The sequence below is a fragment of the Furipterus horrens genome, unplaced genomic scaffold (assembly GCF_987537825.1).
Source record: "Furipterus horrens unplaced genomic scaffold, mFurHor1.1.pri manual_scaffold_12, whole genome shotgun sequence".
NCBI classification, from domain to species: Eukaryota; Metazoa; Chordata; class Mammalia; order Chiroptera; family Furipteridae; genus Furipterus; species Furipterus horrens.
In genome coordinates this window covers 49,506,156-49,525,419 of record NW_028327182.1, presented here as the reverse complement: position 1 = coordinate 49,525,419, position 19,264 = coordinate 49,506,156, and the positions used below count along the sequence as shown (strand labels likewise).

General features: G+C 33.9%; 1 protein-coding gene across 1 annotated transcript in view; it reads right to left on the bottom strand.

Moving 5' to 3' along the window:
- RB1 (RB transcriptional corepressor 1) overlaps window positions 1-19,264 on the bottom strand; it is a 239,554-nt gene that overhangs the window by 177,345 nt on the left and 42,945 nt on the right. The window contains exons 3-4 of the mRNA XM_090258651.1: window positions 12,095-12,210; window positions 8,290-8,409 (exon numbers count right to left, since the gene is read on the bottom strand). Of these exons, the coding sequence (XP_090114777.1) occupies window positions 8,290-8,409; window positions 12,095-12,210 (236 nt within the window). The remainder of the gene's footprint in view (window positions 1-8,289; window positions 8,410-12,094; window positions 12,211-19,264) is intronic.

Below are 19,264 nucleotides of genomic sequence, written 5' to 3'. Positions count from 1 at the left end.
ATGCACAACTAATGGACATGGTCTAAAAGGGGGGGACAACTGGAGGGAGAGGGGCCACCGGGTGGAGGGGAGAAGAGGGAAGGGAAATTGGGACAAATGTAACATTATAATCAATAAAACACATTAAAAAAAAAAGAAAGAAAGAAAGGACATGCAGTAAGAATCTGCTAGTTGACTAGTGAGAACAGGCCTGGGGGAATTGAAGCCAGAAGTTACCTCCCATTCCTTGACACCTTTATGGCGCTGCCACTCCAGCTGCTAGCGGTGTCCTTTGTAGAAAAGAAGCCTTGTAATCGGTTGGGGGGCTGGGTGAAAAAGGTGAAGGGATTGGAACCCACAAATTAGTAGTCACAAAATGGTCCCAGGGATGTAGAGTACTGCACAGGGAATAGTCAATAATATTGTGATAACTATGCACAGTGCCAGGTGGGTACCTGAAATATCAGGGGGACCACTTAGTAAAGTATATGACTGTCTCACCACTATGCTGTACACCTGGAACTAATACAAAATAACTGAATGTAAACTGTAATTGAAAATTTTTTTTAAATTAAAAATTTTTTTAAAGGCTTAAAAAAAAAATCAGAGCAGAAATAAATGAAATAGTTTAAAAAAAAACAATACAAAACATCAATGAATCCAAGAGCTGGTTCTTTGAAAAAATAAACAAGATTGACAAACCTGGAGCCAGATTCCTCATGAAAAATAGAGGATCCAAATAAATAAAATCAGAAATGAAAGAAGAGAAATAACAATTGACACCAAAAAAAGAAGTCCTGTAAGAAAATATTATGAACAACAATATGCCAACAAACTGGACAACCTGGGTGAAATGCATAAGTTCCTAGAAACATACAATTTTCCAAAGCTAAATCAGAAAGAATCAGAAAATCTGAATAGACAAAGCTGTATTCAAAAACCCCCCAACAAACAAAAGCCCTGGATGGAATGATTTCACAGGTGAATTTTACCAAGTATTCTGAGAAAAATTAACACCTCTCCTTCTCAAACTATTTCAAAAAATTCAACAGGAGGGAGGGTTCCCAAACTCATTTTATGCAACCAGCATTATCCTAATTCCAAAACCAGATAAAGACACTAGAAAGAAAAAAAGTTTAGGCCAATATCCCTGATGAACATAGATGCTAAAATCCTCAACAAAATATTAGCAAACCGAATGCAGCAATGCTCAACAATGTCATACAACGTGATCATGGGATTTATTTTGGGAATGCAAGGTTGGTACAACACTTGAAAATCAAAAAATGATTCACCACATAAACAAAAACAAGGATAAAAACCACATGATCATATCAACAGAGGAAGAAAAAGCATTTAATAAATTCCAATAGCCATTTACTATAAAAATTCTCAGCAAAGTGGGATTAGATGGAATATACCTAAACATAATAAAGACCATATATGACAAACCGACTGCCAGCATCATATTCAATGAGTAAAAACTACAAGCATTCCCCCTAAAATTAGAAACAAGACAGGGATGTCTGCTTTCACCTCTCTTATTCAACATAGTACTGGAAGTCCTAGCCATAGCAATCAGACAAGAGATGAAAGGCATCCAAATTGGAGAGAAAGAAGTAAAACTGTCTCTTTTTTGCAGTTGACATGTTACTGTACATAGAGATCCCCTAAGATTCCACCAAGAAACTACTAGAAGTGATAAAGGAATTCAGCAAAGTGGCAGGATACAAAATGAATACAGTATTCCCTCACTTATCACAGGTATTACAGTCTAGACTCCCCCACGAAGTAGGAACCTTACATTTATTCTACACTCTTAAACCTACATAACTTTAACAACATACGTATACAGTACTGCAAAATCCTGCGATATAGCAAAAAATCTGTGATAAATAATTAAATATAATATTTTTTAAAACCCCACAATACAGTGAGACTGCGATAAGTGAACCGTGATATAGCGAGGGACTACTGTACAGAAATCAGTTGCATTTTATATGCCAATAACGAACTAACAGAAGAGGAAATTAAGAAAACAATCACATTTACAATTGCTACAAAAAGAATGAAATACCTAGGAATAAACCTAACCAAGGATGTAAAAGACCTGTACTTGGAAAATTATAAGACACTGAAGAAAGAAATGGAAGAAGATACAAATAAGTGGAAGTACAAACCATGTTCATGGATAAAAAGAATTAACATCATTAAAATGTCCACACTACCCAAAGCAATCTGTAGATTCAATGCAATTTCTATCAAGATACCAATGACATATTTCACAGAACTAGATAAAATATTTCAAAAATGTATATAGAACCACTAAAGGCCCCACATAGCAACAGCAATACCTAGAAAGAAGAACAAAGTTGGAGGAATGACTCTACCTAATATCAAAATACAGTATAAGACCATAGTAATCAAAATAGCATGGTGCTGGCATAAAAACAGACACATAGATTAATGGAATAGACTAGAAAGCCCAGAAATAAGCCCACATCTTTATAATCAATTAATATTCAGCAGAGGAAGCAAGCACTTATAATGGGCTAAAGAGAGTTTTTTCAATAAATGGTGTTAGGAATACTGGACAAATACATGCAGCAAAATGAAACTAGACCACTTGCTTACACCACACATGAATAAATTCAAAATGGATCAAAGACTTATATTTTAAATCTGAAAACATACAAATCATGTAAGAAAACTTAGGCAGCAAAATCTCAGACATTGCTTGTAGCAGTATTTTATAGAATATATCGCTCGAGGCAAGGGAAACAAAAAGAAAAAAATAAACAAATAGACTACATCAAACTAAAATGTTTTGCAAAGCAAAGGAAAACATCAACAAAACAAAACGACAATCCACAGAATGGAAGAACATATTTGCCAATACATCTGAGAAGGGGTTAGTATCTAAAATTTATAAAGAACTTAAAAAACTCAACACCAAAACAAACAACCCAATTAAAAAATGGGCAAAAGCAAGGTTGTGGAGAAAGGGGAACCTTTTTGCACTGTGGCTGGGAATACAGACTGGTGCAGCCACTGTGGAAAGCAGTATGGAGATACCGCAAAAAAAAAAATTAAAAATGGATCTGCCTTTTGAGCCAGCGATCCCACTTCCAGGAATATATCTTAAGGAATCCAAAAAACTAATTTGAAAGAACATAAGCACCCCTATTATCATTGCAGCATTATTTGCAATCACCAAGATCTGGAAGCATCCCAAGAGTCCATCAGTAGATGAGTAAATAAAACAACTATGGGACATTTACACAATAGACTACTACTCAGCTGTAAAAAAGAAAAAAATTTTACCCTTTGTGACAGTAATGATGGACCTGGAGAATATTATGCTAAGTGATAAAAGCCAGTCAGAGAAAGACAAATGCCATTTGATTTCACTCATATGCGGAATCCAATGAACAACTGAACTAACAAGGAAAATAGGGACAGACTCATAGATGGAGAGCAGGATGACAGCTAGTCGGGGTAGAGGGATTGAGCAAATAGAAAAAAGTATTCATGGACAAGGACAACAGTGTGGTGATTGCTGAGGGGAGGGGGAAGTAAGGGGATTAAGTGATAATGGAAAAAATACAGTAAGAAAAATAAATACATAAAAAATAAAATAAAACATGTGGCTTGTATTATATTTCTATGGGAAAGCACTAATGTAGCTAATTGCACTAAAAATTACTATTTATAAAGCACTGAGCATGTTGTAGGAGGCAAGATAACCAGTGAGATTATCTTAGTAAATTCCTATAATTACCATTAAAGGAATGTACTATTAGTTTTATTTAACAGATTGAAATTGAGGTTTAGAGAAGTTGGTATCTTTCATACCTATATCTGTTTAGCTTTTCTAAAGTTATCATAAGCACTACAGCATGTTGATGCATACGTGTGTGTGTGTGTGTGTGTGTGTGTGTGTGTAAATACATATAGCATGTACTCTGAAATAAACAGGCCTTGGTATCACAACTAATCTTCCCAATGCTCTTTAGAAAGAGGTATAAATAAAACTTTAAAACCCTGCCAATCTACATCAAGGACAGTAAACACTAAATTATCCCCTGTCAACAAAAATTATAATCCTTTTTACAAAGACCTGAAGTGACCTTATAAGGCCAAATATGATTATGTTACACCCCAGCTTAAACACATTCAATGACTCTCCATCACCAGCCAGGGAGTCTAATTCACTATCATTCTGATCCTTTCCCATCTTCCAGCCATTAGCAGTATCAAAATACATCATGATACTGCTTTGTCTTTCTACACATATAATCACTAGGCCTAGGATGCTCAATCCCAGTTCCTATTCATTTTGCTTGATGAATTTCTGTTTGTCCTTCAAACCCTATTCAAACATTGCCTTCTATTTGTTTTCCTGATCAAAAATATCCTATAATTACCTTAAACATACACAATATTTTGTCTACTGTATAATTTCAACTTCTTACATTTAATCCTCTATAACAGAGCATCACATGCATTAATCATTGCACATATTTTATTAAAAATATATTTATTTACTGCAAGCTTCTTGATGATCATAGTGTCACATGATTTTGTATCCCCAGCATCTAACATACACCCAGGTATTAAGAGTCACTTAGTTAATGCCTATTGTAGTTTCTTAATTTATTTGAAATAAAACAGCTGAGAGCCTAAAAGTATCTTCAAGTATATTCCACAAAACATTACTTCCAATATAAACATATATTAATAGTCTAATTAAAGTTTAGAAAATGCATAACTCTACAGATTCAATAGATTTAATTATTCAGGACTCCTAAGAACCTTGGGTTACCAATGTCACTGTGATTCTTGTGGGGGGGGGGGCGGGGGGGGCACAATATGCTATGCAGATTTTCACAAATTTGGCCAGAAATTTTTCTTCTTGTTTTGAAAACTAACTTTCATGGAAAGGTTATTATGGCACTGGAATCAGCACTATCTATGCATTATCTCATTAATACATTTAAAAAACCTAACAGAGTAGGCACTACTATGAACTCAATTTACACATTAGAAAACTAAGCACTGAAGTCAGATAATATACCTGTCGAAGATCACACAATACATGTTGGAGCTCACATTAGAATCCAAATCTCTCTGACTCAAAAAATTATATTCTCTTCACCATTAAGTTCTAGTGGGGACTCCTTTTTTTGATAGAGCATCATACCAGACTACTTACTTTAAAGAAAATGCTTTGTGAACTCTGACCTGTGTCCTATTTACTAACCTGCAATAACCAGTGTTTACACTGGCCTAAAAGGAATGAAAGTTAGGAAAAACCTAAAAACTTTAAAACTGTCCACACAATATTATATTTTCTAACTTTCTTTTCTAACTTTCCCTTAGTTTCCAAGAGAATAAAAAATATAATGCATCACTAGAAGCTGTGATGGGTAAAGGAAAGAGATAAAACACAAACAAATACCCAAGTAGATTTCTTTTTAATTTTATTACAGTTGTCCCAGTTTTTGCCCTGTTGCTCTCGGCTGCCACCACCTGCCCCCACTCCCACAGTCAATCCCCACCCTGTCATCCATGTGCAAGGGTCATTTATACCTGTTCCTTGACTAGACCCTTCCTCTTCTTTTTCCTCCTTCTCCCCCTCTCCCTTCCCCTCTGGTCATTGTTAGTCTGTTCCTTGTATCCATGCCTCTGGTTCTATTTTGCTCATTTGTTTTGTTCATTAAGTTCCTGTATTAGGTGAGATCATAAAGCAGAGCAAAAAACCTAGAAGCATCCAGTAAAAATTATTACAGCAGGAAAAAAAATCAGGACTGTATTTTAAATCATTCAGACCAAAATTCTGTATCTAGAAAGAATCTGATGATTATTTCTGGTACCAGATTTTGAAGTACCAGGCTTTACAGAATAGATTTTTCTTAAATATTTGCTTAGAGAGTTTTTGTCTAATTTTTTACATAGATAGCACATATGTAAGTTACTGATACAAAGCCTTAATTAACATTTTGGTATGTTTCTTTTCAGTCATTTCATTCAATGCATTAGTGTCTGGGTTTCTTCCTTTTATAGTTATATTGGGTTAGCCAAAAAAAAAAAAAATCCATTAATTTTTTTCCATAAAAGACACATTTTTCATTTTCACAAATAACTTCATTGATTTGGATATTTTGAGTATGCTGGCTATCTCTTGCTATTGGCTTCTAGTGGATAGAAGCCAGGGGTGCTGCTGAATATCTTCTAATGCATAAGGCAGCCCCACAGCAAAGAATTATTTGACCAAAATGTCAACAGTACCAAGAAACTTCACAAACCACTTTTGACATGTTCAATCAGTCACAGCACCTTCTCCATACACTGCACAAATCTTTTTTCGCATTTCAGTTGTGTTTTTACCTTTACTGAAATATGCCAGAAATGTTGCATATTTTCTTCCATTTTCAGTATTAAATGGTTGCACAAAAATTCACCAATTTTGATGTTTTTTTAAATGCACACTGATATGACAGCTGTCACAATACAATTTAAGAAAATTGTTTTGAATGAAAAAGACAATTAAGCACTACTAGAGCCATTGTACTGAAAAAAACTAAACAAACTTTTGGGCCAACCCAATAGTATATCCTACTCTACATATTTAACATTAGAAAAATTTTTTTCCACTCTGGCTGGTATGGCTCAGTGGATGGAACACCAGCCTGTAAACCAAAGGGTCACCGGTTCGACTCCCAATCAGGGCACATGCCAGGGTTGTGGGCCAGGTTCCTAATTTGGGGCATGTGAGAGACAAACACACATTGATATTTCTCTCCTTCTCTTTCTCCCTCCCTTTCCCTCTCTCTAAAAATAAATAAATAAAATCTTAAAAAAAAGAAAAAATTTTCCATATTGTTATTAGTCTTCATCAAATTTTAATTTATAAATATTTAATATTTAGATTATATTTATAATACTTCATTGTTTACTTCAGTCATGCATAAATAAGTTTCCAATAAATAATGTGATAAAAATCTCTAGAGTTTTTCTGTACTTAGGATAATATTCTTAGGATAAGCTCCAAGATATAAGATAAAAGTCTATAAACAAATTTAATGGACAGAAAAGCATTTAGAAAGTCCCTGTTAGGTTAAAAAAAAAAAAAAAAAGGAGATGGGTGCAAGACAAAAACTATATATATAATGTGATCTCCTCTGTAAAACAATATCCAAAGGAAAGAAATATTAAGTGTCTCCAGGGTTAAAGGTTTGGGTCATTAATATTTTCTTATTTATGCCATTCTGTATTTTCTAAGTATTCTATAATTAATTCATATTCCCTATGCAAATTACTTTATATTTTAATAATTAAAATTTTTTTAAAATTCTTTTCCTTTTTTCCTATGCAAAGAGCTTCTACTCTACACAGAAAGAGAAATGAAAATAATAATGATCAATGTTACAATTAAAAAACAGGATCAAGAAAAATTCCTTCAAAAAGCCCTAAGCCAATCTTTGAGTTTTCTTTCCACTCTTCTCATTCTCCAGCACACTTCTGAAGTTTTACTGACATAACAAACAAAAAAGAAGAAAAGGAAAAATAGAAACATCCTTCTGAGAAGATGTTTCTTTTCAGGTCTATCTCTATATTCATTCTCCCCGAACTATTTGAGGACATGCCTCTTTTTCCCTTCTCCCCTTACAACTACTTGACTAGAACATTCACTTTCATATTCTTTCACCCAATGAAATGAGCCTCAAAATGAACAGTTACAGGCACATGCCAAATTAAGGACTGCACTACTAGGAGTGGGGACTTCGATGAAAAGTATATTAAAAACTTAACCCAAGTTTATCTGAATTTCATCATTCTCCCAGTTGAACAGTAATGAAAGGTCTTCTAAACCACCACTGGGAATACAATCATGGCTTGGTAGTACTGTAAAGGTTATATATAGTATCCATTGACAATAAGTTTTCTCTTTCTAAATTAAGTAACACCATTACGAAGAAGTTTAAATTTAGTTCATTCTTCTGTTCAGAACTAGAAGTCTTCTGGCAGAGGAGGCTAAAGTGAGAACTAAGTTTAAAGTTTGGTAAAAGAAATGGAAACATGAAAGGATAGGGAAACAATTAATTTTGGAGGAAACATTCCAAATGCATACAATTGGATAAATTTTTTAAAAGCTAAGAATTAATAAGAAACTAATAGCAAAGGGGACAAGTCTAAAGGGTAATATCTAATAACTTTACTAAATATGTAATAGTTCCCAGATATAATCTAATCATGACCAATGACATGAAAAACCAGGGTGTAATCCTAACAAAACTTTTTATTTACCTTTCTAATTTGCTGTAGAGTGCACACAATACATTATACTTCTTCAAAAGTCTTGACATAGCATTATCAACTTTGGTACTGGTATCAATTTCTTTTAGTAAGTCAAAGAATTTGTAGACACTACAAAGGAAAGAAAAAAGTGAATCGTAATTTTAAAAATTCATTTTATTTCATTTTCAAAGCGTAGACATTTCAATTCAAAATATTATTAGCTCTACAAAATCACTATTATAACCTTTGGAAGGAATTACTTTTTTTTTATTTTCCTAGAATTTGAAGAGGAAAAACATCCACTAGTCTTCAGCCTATACCCCTATATCTATATACCTATGTCTACATCTAGTTATCACCAAAAATATAAAAAAGGGTTATACCTATACATATATATTTATTTCTTTGTCTATCTATATGTTTTTAAAACCGTAAGTTCACATTCATGTATCCAATTCCAATATAAAACTAATTTGTTCATTCCAAGGTTTTCTTTTCAATGTTTATGACTCTTCTTTGACAGTGAGAAAGCCTGGGATCCACTTATCTTTAATTTATTGATTCAATCAATCTCCTTTTATATAACGAACTTCCACTTCCAAAACTACCCACTCCCCCACAGGGGAATACTCTCCTCTCCTGTTCAGACTGAATCCCCATCCTGGACTGTCCTCAAGGGTAATCATCAAACCCATCAATAGTCTGTCCACAACTAAATAGTTATAGGTTTCATTCAAAAGAAAGAGGCTGAACCATTCAGATATATATCTTGAGAGCTGGAAAAATAAAAAGCTTCAGCTATTAGCAAAGGCACAAAATCAAAAAGAATAGAAGTTCCTTTGAAATAGAAGGGAATAGGGCTACGTGGAAAAGCAAATAAAGGAGGGTAGAAATGATATGGAATAGATGATCAGATTGCTACACAGAAAAGAGAATGGAGCAAATGTGCAGATACATCCAGGGAAAAGGAACTCAACCTTAGAATAGTATTTATTCAAGAACCACTCTCAGCTCTAGTTTTTATGAGATATAAGGCATTATCTATCCATGGAGCACCATGAAAACTATGAATTGTTACTACAAAGCCCTCTTTTTCTAGGCTTAACTTACATGACGGTGAATTCCTTTTGTAGCCCTCCTCTGAAGGAAAAAGGACAGGAAGGGTAGAGTGGCAGGCAGGCTGGCATAAAAAGCCAAAATTAAGACACATAGAACTGTAGATAATTACATATTCTAGAGCAATGCTCCACAATTTGATACTGGTCTTTGAATTGTTTGTTACCAGTCCACAGATAAATAAGTACAGAAATTGAGAGTAAGCATTTTATGGCAATTTGACACTCATTTTATACTTGCTGAATCTTATAATAAAAAGTTTGATCCTATGGCTAATATAATTGTTTTATTTTTCATTTTGATTTATATTACTTTTTAAAAAAAATATCAGTCCATGACATATTAGAAATTAAAAAAATTGTCTTTCACTAGAGCACATTTAAGAAGCAATGATTCAGATAACATTCCTACATAGTTACCAGAACACTGAAAGATGTCTAAGAAAAAATTGTGCCAAATACATTACTATATTTATGACATGCCCAGTTTATAAATCAGGGTTGCTCTGTAAATACGCAGGAAGAAAATTTTAGGAAAAGCTTTGAGAGGAAAATGTTTTCATTTTATAGACAAAAGAAGTAATACCTTTCTCTGTCATATTTATTTACAGAGAAGGAAAACTCTGACTCCAAAAAACCTCCGCTGCCTTGCGGCATACCTCTTCAGGGGAAAGGCTAAGGGAGTAAACCCCGACAGAAAATCCGAAGCCGGAGTCCCTAAGGCGGTTTGACGTTGTAGTCAACACCGGCAACTCCTGCGGCGCACCTGAAGCCAAGCTGTATTGACTCCGTCTTTCCCTTGGACCCTTCAGCTGCGAAGAGAGGGGGGGTCTGCTGCATGGGCAACAGCAGACCCTCCATATCACCCTGCCCAGGCTCTGTAGCTTCAGCTTCACTGGAGAGGACACTCCAGCGTCATCGCAAGATGTCGATTCAACACGGGAGGAGACAGATACCGTGTCACTCCCGAGTTGGACTGCACAGCCATTCTCGGCGGTGCAGATAGGCTCTTAAGAAGCTACACCATCGTCTCTCGAGACGGACGGCTGCCGACGACGACGACGACGACGACGACGACATATTTATTTAGTAGTCTCTATGGAGAGCTACATAACACTGTATTAGTCATCTGTTTAATTTTATCTTCCCCAGTGGATTAAGTTTCTTGAGATCACAGACTATTTCTCACAATGCCTAACAGTTGTTTAAGTTTTCTTTCTTTCCTTTTCTTGGGGGGGGCGGGGGGTGGGAACAGGGGGGCGGGAACAGCAGGTAGAGGGGGAGAGGGATACAGAAGGAAAGAGATCAAGACCCCCACCAGTGTTACAGGCATTAACTATAAACTATTTACCTATCTACTCATTATAAGTTATTTAATTCTCATAATTCTCTGTAATAGCTAATAATTTTCACTTCACAGATGAGGAATTTGAGACTAAAGGCTCAGCAATCTGCTCTAAAACAGAGCTTGTAAAACAGCAGAGCACAGATTTAAACTCTTAACCCAAACATCCATATTCTTCCCAGTCATCTGAAGGCACTTAATGCACTTGCTAAATGAATAAATAAATTAATGTAAAAATTTACTTATATAATTTTCAGCTACATAAAAACCACTTTGATTTAGTGATTTTATTTAATAAAGTTAAACTGTAAAAGTGCTAAGATGTAAACCAATTCTAATTCAATAGGTCAGCAATTTTCAACCCCTTTAATCTCATGGTATACATAAACTAAACAATAAAATTCTGGCAAAACATAGGTATAATTTTGATTCATTCACACCAAATGGCTATTGTTGTGTTGGCTGTGTCACTTTTTTATTTGACCATCTAAGGGAAAAGAGGTCAGTGCTCCTGACTAAATAGTCAGGTACTGCATGTTTTTAAAAAATCTTCCAGCATACCAGTTGAAAATTGCTGCAATAGGTCAAATATGACTATACAAGGCCTGTGTTTCCCCACTTTATATAAAGGTAGTAAGAAAAAGTATCACCTAAAAATGCAACAACTTAATGTAGCTCATTTAAATAAAATACCAATTATATTTAATTCTAGATGACTTTTAGCCAAGAAGAAATATATACTATTATCTTTTTGGTAAAATTATTTACTGTTACATTTCATAAATACTCTGCAAATGAAATTATCAGAAGTCTCAGACGGCTTCTCAAGTTCATGAATTATTGGAAATAAATCAGTTGACTCTTCTTTTAAGGCTTATAAGCTCAAAAACAAACATTAAGTAATTATTAGGACAAGTACTATAATGAATATTCAACTGAATATAGTCTCAAAAAGTATATAAGATATTTTACATTAAACAATGTTAAATAAATCTTAACTACAGTCCTTTAAGATAATTCCCACTAATTTTACAAAGGTTTTAAAAGATAATAAGGCTACTTTATAAATCTTTGTTTTTTCTGTCCATATTAGCAACAGCTACATTTAAGAAAGTTTAAAGGTAGTGAGAGACATGAAAATTTCCCCAGGACACAAACTGTTATATTTTTAAGAAAGTACAGCATAAATACACTTCCATTGAGGGCCCCATGAGAGAATAGTTCACTAGCTGACCTAACTGCTTTATGTTCCATTTAGTTCTCACATTTATCGCTAATTCCTTAGGGCTTAAAAGGAAAGTTCAGATGTAATTTTCTTTAATGTTAGAGGGAATACTGACATAAAAAATTTTACCTGATTTCTATGTTTTTCTGTAGCTCAGTAAAAGTAAATGGCATTTCTTCTAGATCAACTGCTGCAATAAAGATACAGATGCCCCATAGTTCCTTTTTCTTCTGAACATAACTTTCCTGAAAACAAAAAGAAAAGATTCAAATATTTCATTATATCATTCACACATTGAATACTGTGTTAAAATTGTGTCATACATGATTTTTTTCATTTAGCGTAACATAGTTTTTAAATCCTTATGATGACATATACTTGAGAGCATTTAATTCTACACTAATAACACTTAAATTTTATATTGTAAGGCAAAAAAATACTAGAGAGATCAAAAAGTTAAATTACAACTTATTGTGGAAACTTAGGGGTCATTCAGTTCTTTGAAGTACATATTTTGATTTTTCAATAATCCAATGTCAACAAAGCCAAGTTTAAAATTTTTAGAGCCCATAACAAAACCCACTTTCTTATTTATCCTTTTAATTAACTCACTCTTTTATTAATATACTGAGTCAAGTTATTTTAACATTGTGAAGTTCATACCTCTAGAGCCATAATAGACTTCTTGTAAAGTGAAAATAATAATACATACCTCACTTTGTAAGAATTAAATGAGATTATATATATAAAGCCCTTAGCATAATGTCTGGCATATAATTAGTACTCAATTAGTGATCACTATCATTATCAGAATATTTTTCATCATTAGTATACTTTTTCCCCTAAAAATGTATATTACTATTTAAATACATCGTTTCATTGGTAAAACCTAAATTAAATTGAAAACAAAAGAAAAATCAAATTATCTGATGTTCTTTTTAACAACTATTTGCTTAGTCTTAACTGGAGAGTACAATAAAGCTAAAAAGTATGTGACGCAATTTTACATTGTTTTGAAATCTCAATTATATAAAAGCTTTAGGAAAATAATTGCTCTTGGTCATCAAATTTATAAACAATAAAAAGATTATCAGTATTCAATTTTAAACTTTTCCTTAATTTTAGTTACTTTGGAAATAATGTTTTAAAGCTTATATTACAACTGTACACTGACTAGAATTAAAAGGACTGACAATATCAGGAGTCAATGGAGATATAGAGCAATGAAACACTCAAATATTGCTAGTGAAGCTGTAAAATGGTACAACTATTTTGGAAAACAAGTTTAGCAAGTCCTTAAAAAGCTAAATATATACTTTTCATAACATTTAGCAATTCTACTCCTACATTAAAGATCTAGACACGAGAAATGAAAACTTGTACAAAAATATTAACAGCAGCTTCATTCATAAAAACCACAAATTGGAAACAATTCAATATCCAGAAACAGGTGAAAAGATAAACTGTAGGAGGTCCACAAAATGGAATATTATACAACAATAAAAAAGAAAAATACTAATAAACATAGACAAAGCTCATAATTACTACACTGAGATTAAAAAGCCAGACACAAATAGGTACATACAGTACATTAGGTATGGGTACATTCCTTTCATATGAAATTTTAGAAAAGGTAAACTAATCTTTAATGTGACAAAGTAGATCAGTGGCTGCCTGGGGACAGTTATAGGGGTGTTAGGGAATTACTACAAAGGAGAATGAGAAAATCTTCTGGAGTAATAAAAAATTCCTGTATCTTAATGGTGTTACTTACATGGTTAAGTACATCTGTCAAAACTTATTGAACTGTTCACTTAAAACTGCTTATTTTTAGTATATGTAAATTATACCTCAATAAATTAGATTTTAAAATTATATTGCATACTTGCTATTTCTGAAACTAAGCATAAAAGTGTGCATACATTGCTAAATTGCTACAATGACTAAAAAAATACTATATTTTAATAAAATGAATGAATATCAACTTCTGTATGTGTGTTTATAACAAGGTCAATTTCTCAGAAATTACTGAGATATAAAAAGGCGATTTTAAATAACCTCCCAAATACCATCCTTCTTGAATTTTTATGCTTACTTCTTATGTTGTTTTTGGTTCCTTTCTTTGCTCTAAGGCCTGTTGAACCTAAGTGCTCTCAGTGTGTCTGTTTTCAACAACTTCAGTCTTTTTTTATTCTTTTAAAGGTTGGGAAACAAAGTAAAGTTGTTAAAATTGAATATGGTCTTTTATTCATTTCTTTAAACAGCAAATTTTATTAGGAGAGAGCCAATACAATTCAACACAAATTCATCTGAAATAATAAATCACACATTTTTCATTTTCACCAGTGACTTTATCGAACAACATATTCACTGCTTTGTTCCACTACCATCTGACATCTTTCAGACTTCATAATTCCATCTTCCCAAAACTTATCTTTTTTAGCAAAAAACTCTTCCACATTCCTCTTGCTGTCTTCCAGGGAATTGAAATATTTTCCATTATGAGAATTTTGTAAAGACTAAAATAAATGGAAATCCGAAGGTGTAATGTCTGGTGCATATGGCGAATGAATCAGAACTTCCCAAACAAGCTGTGACAGTTTTTGCCTGGTCATCAAAGAAACATGCGGACTTACATTGTCCTGATGGAAGATTATGTGTTTTCTCTTGACTAATTCTGGATGCTTTTTTAAACTGCTGCTTTCAGTTGGTCTAACTGGGAGCAGTACTTGTTGGAATTAATATTTGGTTTTCCAGAAGGAGCTAATAATAGAGGACTCCCTTCCAATCCCACCATATATACAACATCACCTCGTTTGAATGAAGACTGGCCTTTGGTGTGGTTGGTTCATCTCATTTGCCCCATGATCTCTTCCATTCCATGTTATTGTAAAGTATCCACTTTTCATTGCCTGTTACAATTTGTTTTTAAAATGGAATGCTTTTGCTACATTTAAGTAGAGAATCACATGTGGAAATTCGGTTATGGTTTTTACTCGCTTAACTTGCGTGGAACCCAAACATCAAAGCGATTAACATAACCAAGCTGGTGCAAATGATTTTCAATGCTTGATTTGAATATTTTGAGTATGTTGGCTATTTCTTTCATGGTACAAGGTTAATTGTTCTCAATAAAGGTCTTGATTTGATCGCTATCAACTTCAACTGGTCTACCCGACCATGGAGCATCATCCAGGGAAAAATCTCTAGCACAAAACTTCGCAAACCACTTTTGACACATTTGATCAGTCACAGCAACTTCTCCACACACTGCACAAATCTTTTTTGGCATTTCAGTTGAATTTTTACCTTAGCTGAAATAATAAAGCATAAAATGCCAAAAATGTTGCATATTTTCTTCTATCTTCAACACTAAAATGGCTACACAGAAATTCACCAGTTTTGATTTTTTTTAATGCACGCTGTTACAACAGCTGTCACAATGCGATCTAACAAAATCGTTTTGAATAAAGTTAAAGACAACTAAGTGCTATTAGAGCCATCTTATGAAAAAACCAAACTTTTTAGCCAACCCAATAAAATGCCTAAATGAAATGTTATATAAATAGGCTCTGATTTTTAAGGACCTGAGGTACTTTCCTATGAGCAAAATGTGTGCATTTTCATATCATATAATTTATAAAATTTGCTGCTGCTGTTGTCCTAGCCACATTCCAGTTAACTCTATATTTATAAAAGTGTTTTTCTTCTTCACACATATAATTAATTTACTTCTAGAAGTCTCCTAGTTAGAAACTGGTCATTTCCTTTGCATATGGATAGATACACAAAAATATTTGCTGGTGAACGAGTCATCCAGTTTAATAACATTGAACTCATCTGTAATGTGGTTCATTTTAAAGAACTAAGTCAAACAGATAATTTAAATATTACTTAAGGTCTCAACTTTAGAAGAAATATTTAGTTTTCTTCCCTAGATAAATATGATTTTATATGTAAAATATATATAAATATATGGAAAGAGCTGGCATTTTGATTACAAACAGTAATATCCACTTAAACTGATCTAACATACCTGGAGGCCACTGAGGTTTGCTAGAGGGAAAAGATTTACAAAATCAGGAAGATTAGAATTAACTACACAATCATATTCTGCAATCATTTTATTCACTTTTTAAAATAGCGGATTTTATTAGGACGCAGCAAAAACAATTTAATACAGTCATTTGATATGGTAAATGCCTAAATGAAAAACATCTGTGTAACCAGCAAATTTACAATCATTTTTAAATCATATTTATCTTCATACAGGGTGTTTTTTGCTTTGTTTTTTTTTTTTTTTTCATCTTCTCACTTGTTTTCTTTTATATCTTCCAAAAACCCTGAGATCTCTAATAAATTTTCAAGAAATATTCATTATGCAACTACCATAGTTTTGACTTTGGGCATACAGTGGTGAAACCAGAAACAAAAACAAATTCCCTGTCTTCCTGGGACTTACACTCTATGATTTACATTAAGAACATGGATTTTGTGTTTACTCTGAGTTGTTCTGGCTCAGATTATTGACAGCAGTTTGCCTCTACTTCACCTTTTATTTACCCCAAATCTACTTTAATAAAGTCCCATATGCTATAAAAAATAAAAAGAACATGGATTTTGGTGTCAAACATTCAACAATTTCTAAACATACTGTGGGTGACTTGCTTAATCTAATCAAACCTCTTTCTGCAAAAAATGGGGATGTTAATAGTGTCTCATCAAAAGTTACCATGAAAATTAACAGTGAGGATGCTCTTAAGTAATCAGCATTGGATCTGGTATTGTACACAATGAATCAGAGTTAACAATCAACAACAGCATTACTGGTTTCAGTGTATCCAAAACTCATTCCACAGCACCATATCTGTCTCAGTACTATCCACTATCTGACCTTATGACCTTCTCCATACCATAAATAACCTTCCTTGGGAATCCTGGGATTTCATTGTTTTGTTTTGTTTTGTTAAGCAGAAGAGTTTTTTGACCCTTTACCCCTAGCAGATCTGATTTCAATTCCTTTCCAGAATGTCATACAAATGGAATTACATGTTTTGTAGCCTTTTTTATCTGGCTTCTCTCACTCACAATAATGCCTCTAAGGATTCATCCATATTGTTCTATTAACATTTATTCATTTTAATTGCCAAGTAACACTCCATTATATGAATGTGCCACAACTTGTTTATCCATTACAAAAGTTGAATCGTCGTCGGCAGCCGTCCGTCTCGAGAGACGATGGTGTAGCTTCTTAAGTGTCTATCTGCACCGCCGAGAATGGCTGTGCAGTCCGACTCGGGAGTGACACGGCATCTGTCTCCTCCCGTGTTGAATTGACATCTTGCGATGACGCTGGAGTGTCCTCTCCAGTGGAGCTGAAGCTACAGAGCCTGGGCAGGGTGATATGGAGGGTCTGCTGTTGCCCATGCAGCAGACCCCCCCTCTCTTCGCAGCTGAAGGGTCCAAGGGAAAGACGGAGTCGATACAGCTTGGCTTCAGGTGCGCCGCAGGAGTTGCCGGTGTTGACTGCAACGTCAAACCGCCTTAGGGACTCCGGCTCCGGATTTTCTGTCGGGGTTTACTCCCTTAGCCTTTCCCCAGAAGAGGTATGCCGCAAGGCAGCGGAGGTTTTTTGGAGTCAGAGTTTTCCTTCTCTGATGTACCCTGACTGGAAGATCGAACCAGCGACACTCAGCTCGCAGGCCGACGCTCAATCCACTGAGCTAAACCAGCCAGGGCACAAAAGTTGAATACACTGTTAAATTAAGGCTACTAATCCTAAATAGCTAACTATAGGTCTTTAAGTAAATGTAGGGCTTCATTTCTCTTGGGAAAGCATCTAATTGGGAAATGGCTTAATTCTATCTTAAATGTAAGTTTAAGTTTATAAGAAACTGAAACTGTTTTCCAATGTAGCTGCACCATTTTTATTCCCATAGCAACAAATGAGAGTACCAGTTGCTTCATATCCCCACCAGCACTTGGTTTTTGTTTGTTTTCTTATCTCTCCTAGTAGGTATGTAGTTGTACATTTTCCCAAGGACTAATCACATTGAGTACTTTTTCAAATCTCACCAAACATTCATCTCTCTTCTTTGGTGAAGTGTCTTTTTAAATCTTTTGTCAATTTTTTATTCATTTTGTCTTACTAAATTGTAAGAGTTATTTATATATTGTAGACTCAAATATTTTACAAAAATTTTCACTCTGTGGCTTGTCTTCATTTTCTTAAACAGGATATTCCAAAGAGCTTAAGTTTTTAATTGTGATGAAGCTCAATTTATTAACTTCTTTTATGGATCATGCTTTCAGTGGTATATCTATGAAATTTCTATGTAACCCAAGGTCACAAAGACTTTCTCCTATGTCATCTTCCACAACTTTAAGTCTATAATTCATTTCAGTTAATTTTTATAAATAGTGTGAGACAGGAATTGAAGTTCATCTTTTGTATATAGATGTCCAGTTGCTCCAGTATCATTTGCTAAAAGAAATGTCCTTCTTTCACTGAATTGCTTTTGCATCTCTGTGTGCAAAGACTTACTGATATACATGTGAATTCTAATATTTATGGATTTTCTGTTCTGTTCTATTGACATATCTGTCCTTCTTTCACCTACAATATAGCTTTATATGTTTTGTTTTGTTTTTAGTTCAGTTTATTCAAAATTTTTCTACCTGAAAAGGTCATCTGAATCACCTCTCATTATTCAGACTAAGAAATTAAAGACTAGAAAGTTTATGGTTCTATTCCTTTGAGATAATTCCTTATTACATTTCCACAATGATGTTCCTAACATTTCCACCACTGAAATCCTTAATCTCATTACCTTACCAAGAGTTCTGTACTACTATTGTGCTATCTTGTACTCCTGATTTTTATTTTATTGAGTTTAAAGAACCAAAATACCTAAAGCCTCAACATTCTTCTCCACATCAAATAATTTCTAATTACCATATTGTCCATTCTTCCTCAAAATGTCTCCAGATCTTCAACCTAAGTTTTTCTTCTTTTCTGATTTTGACAAATGCACATTCTCCTCAACTCTCAAATTAACAATCCTAATGTCTCCCTACCTCCCACTTTGGATCACATTACCTCTTACCTTCTTCAAGACTTAGTTTATTAATTCCTCTCTGTTTTCTTTCTAAGCTTTTTCCCTTTGGTCACAAATAAGCTTGCATCACTTTTAAAAAATAATGTATTCTCCATACCTGGACATTATCAAGCTACTGTCCTCATTACACATACAAATCTTTCACTAATCTTACTATTCAAACACACATACACTCTCATAG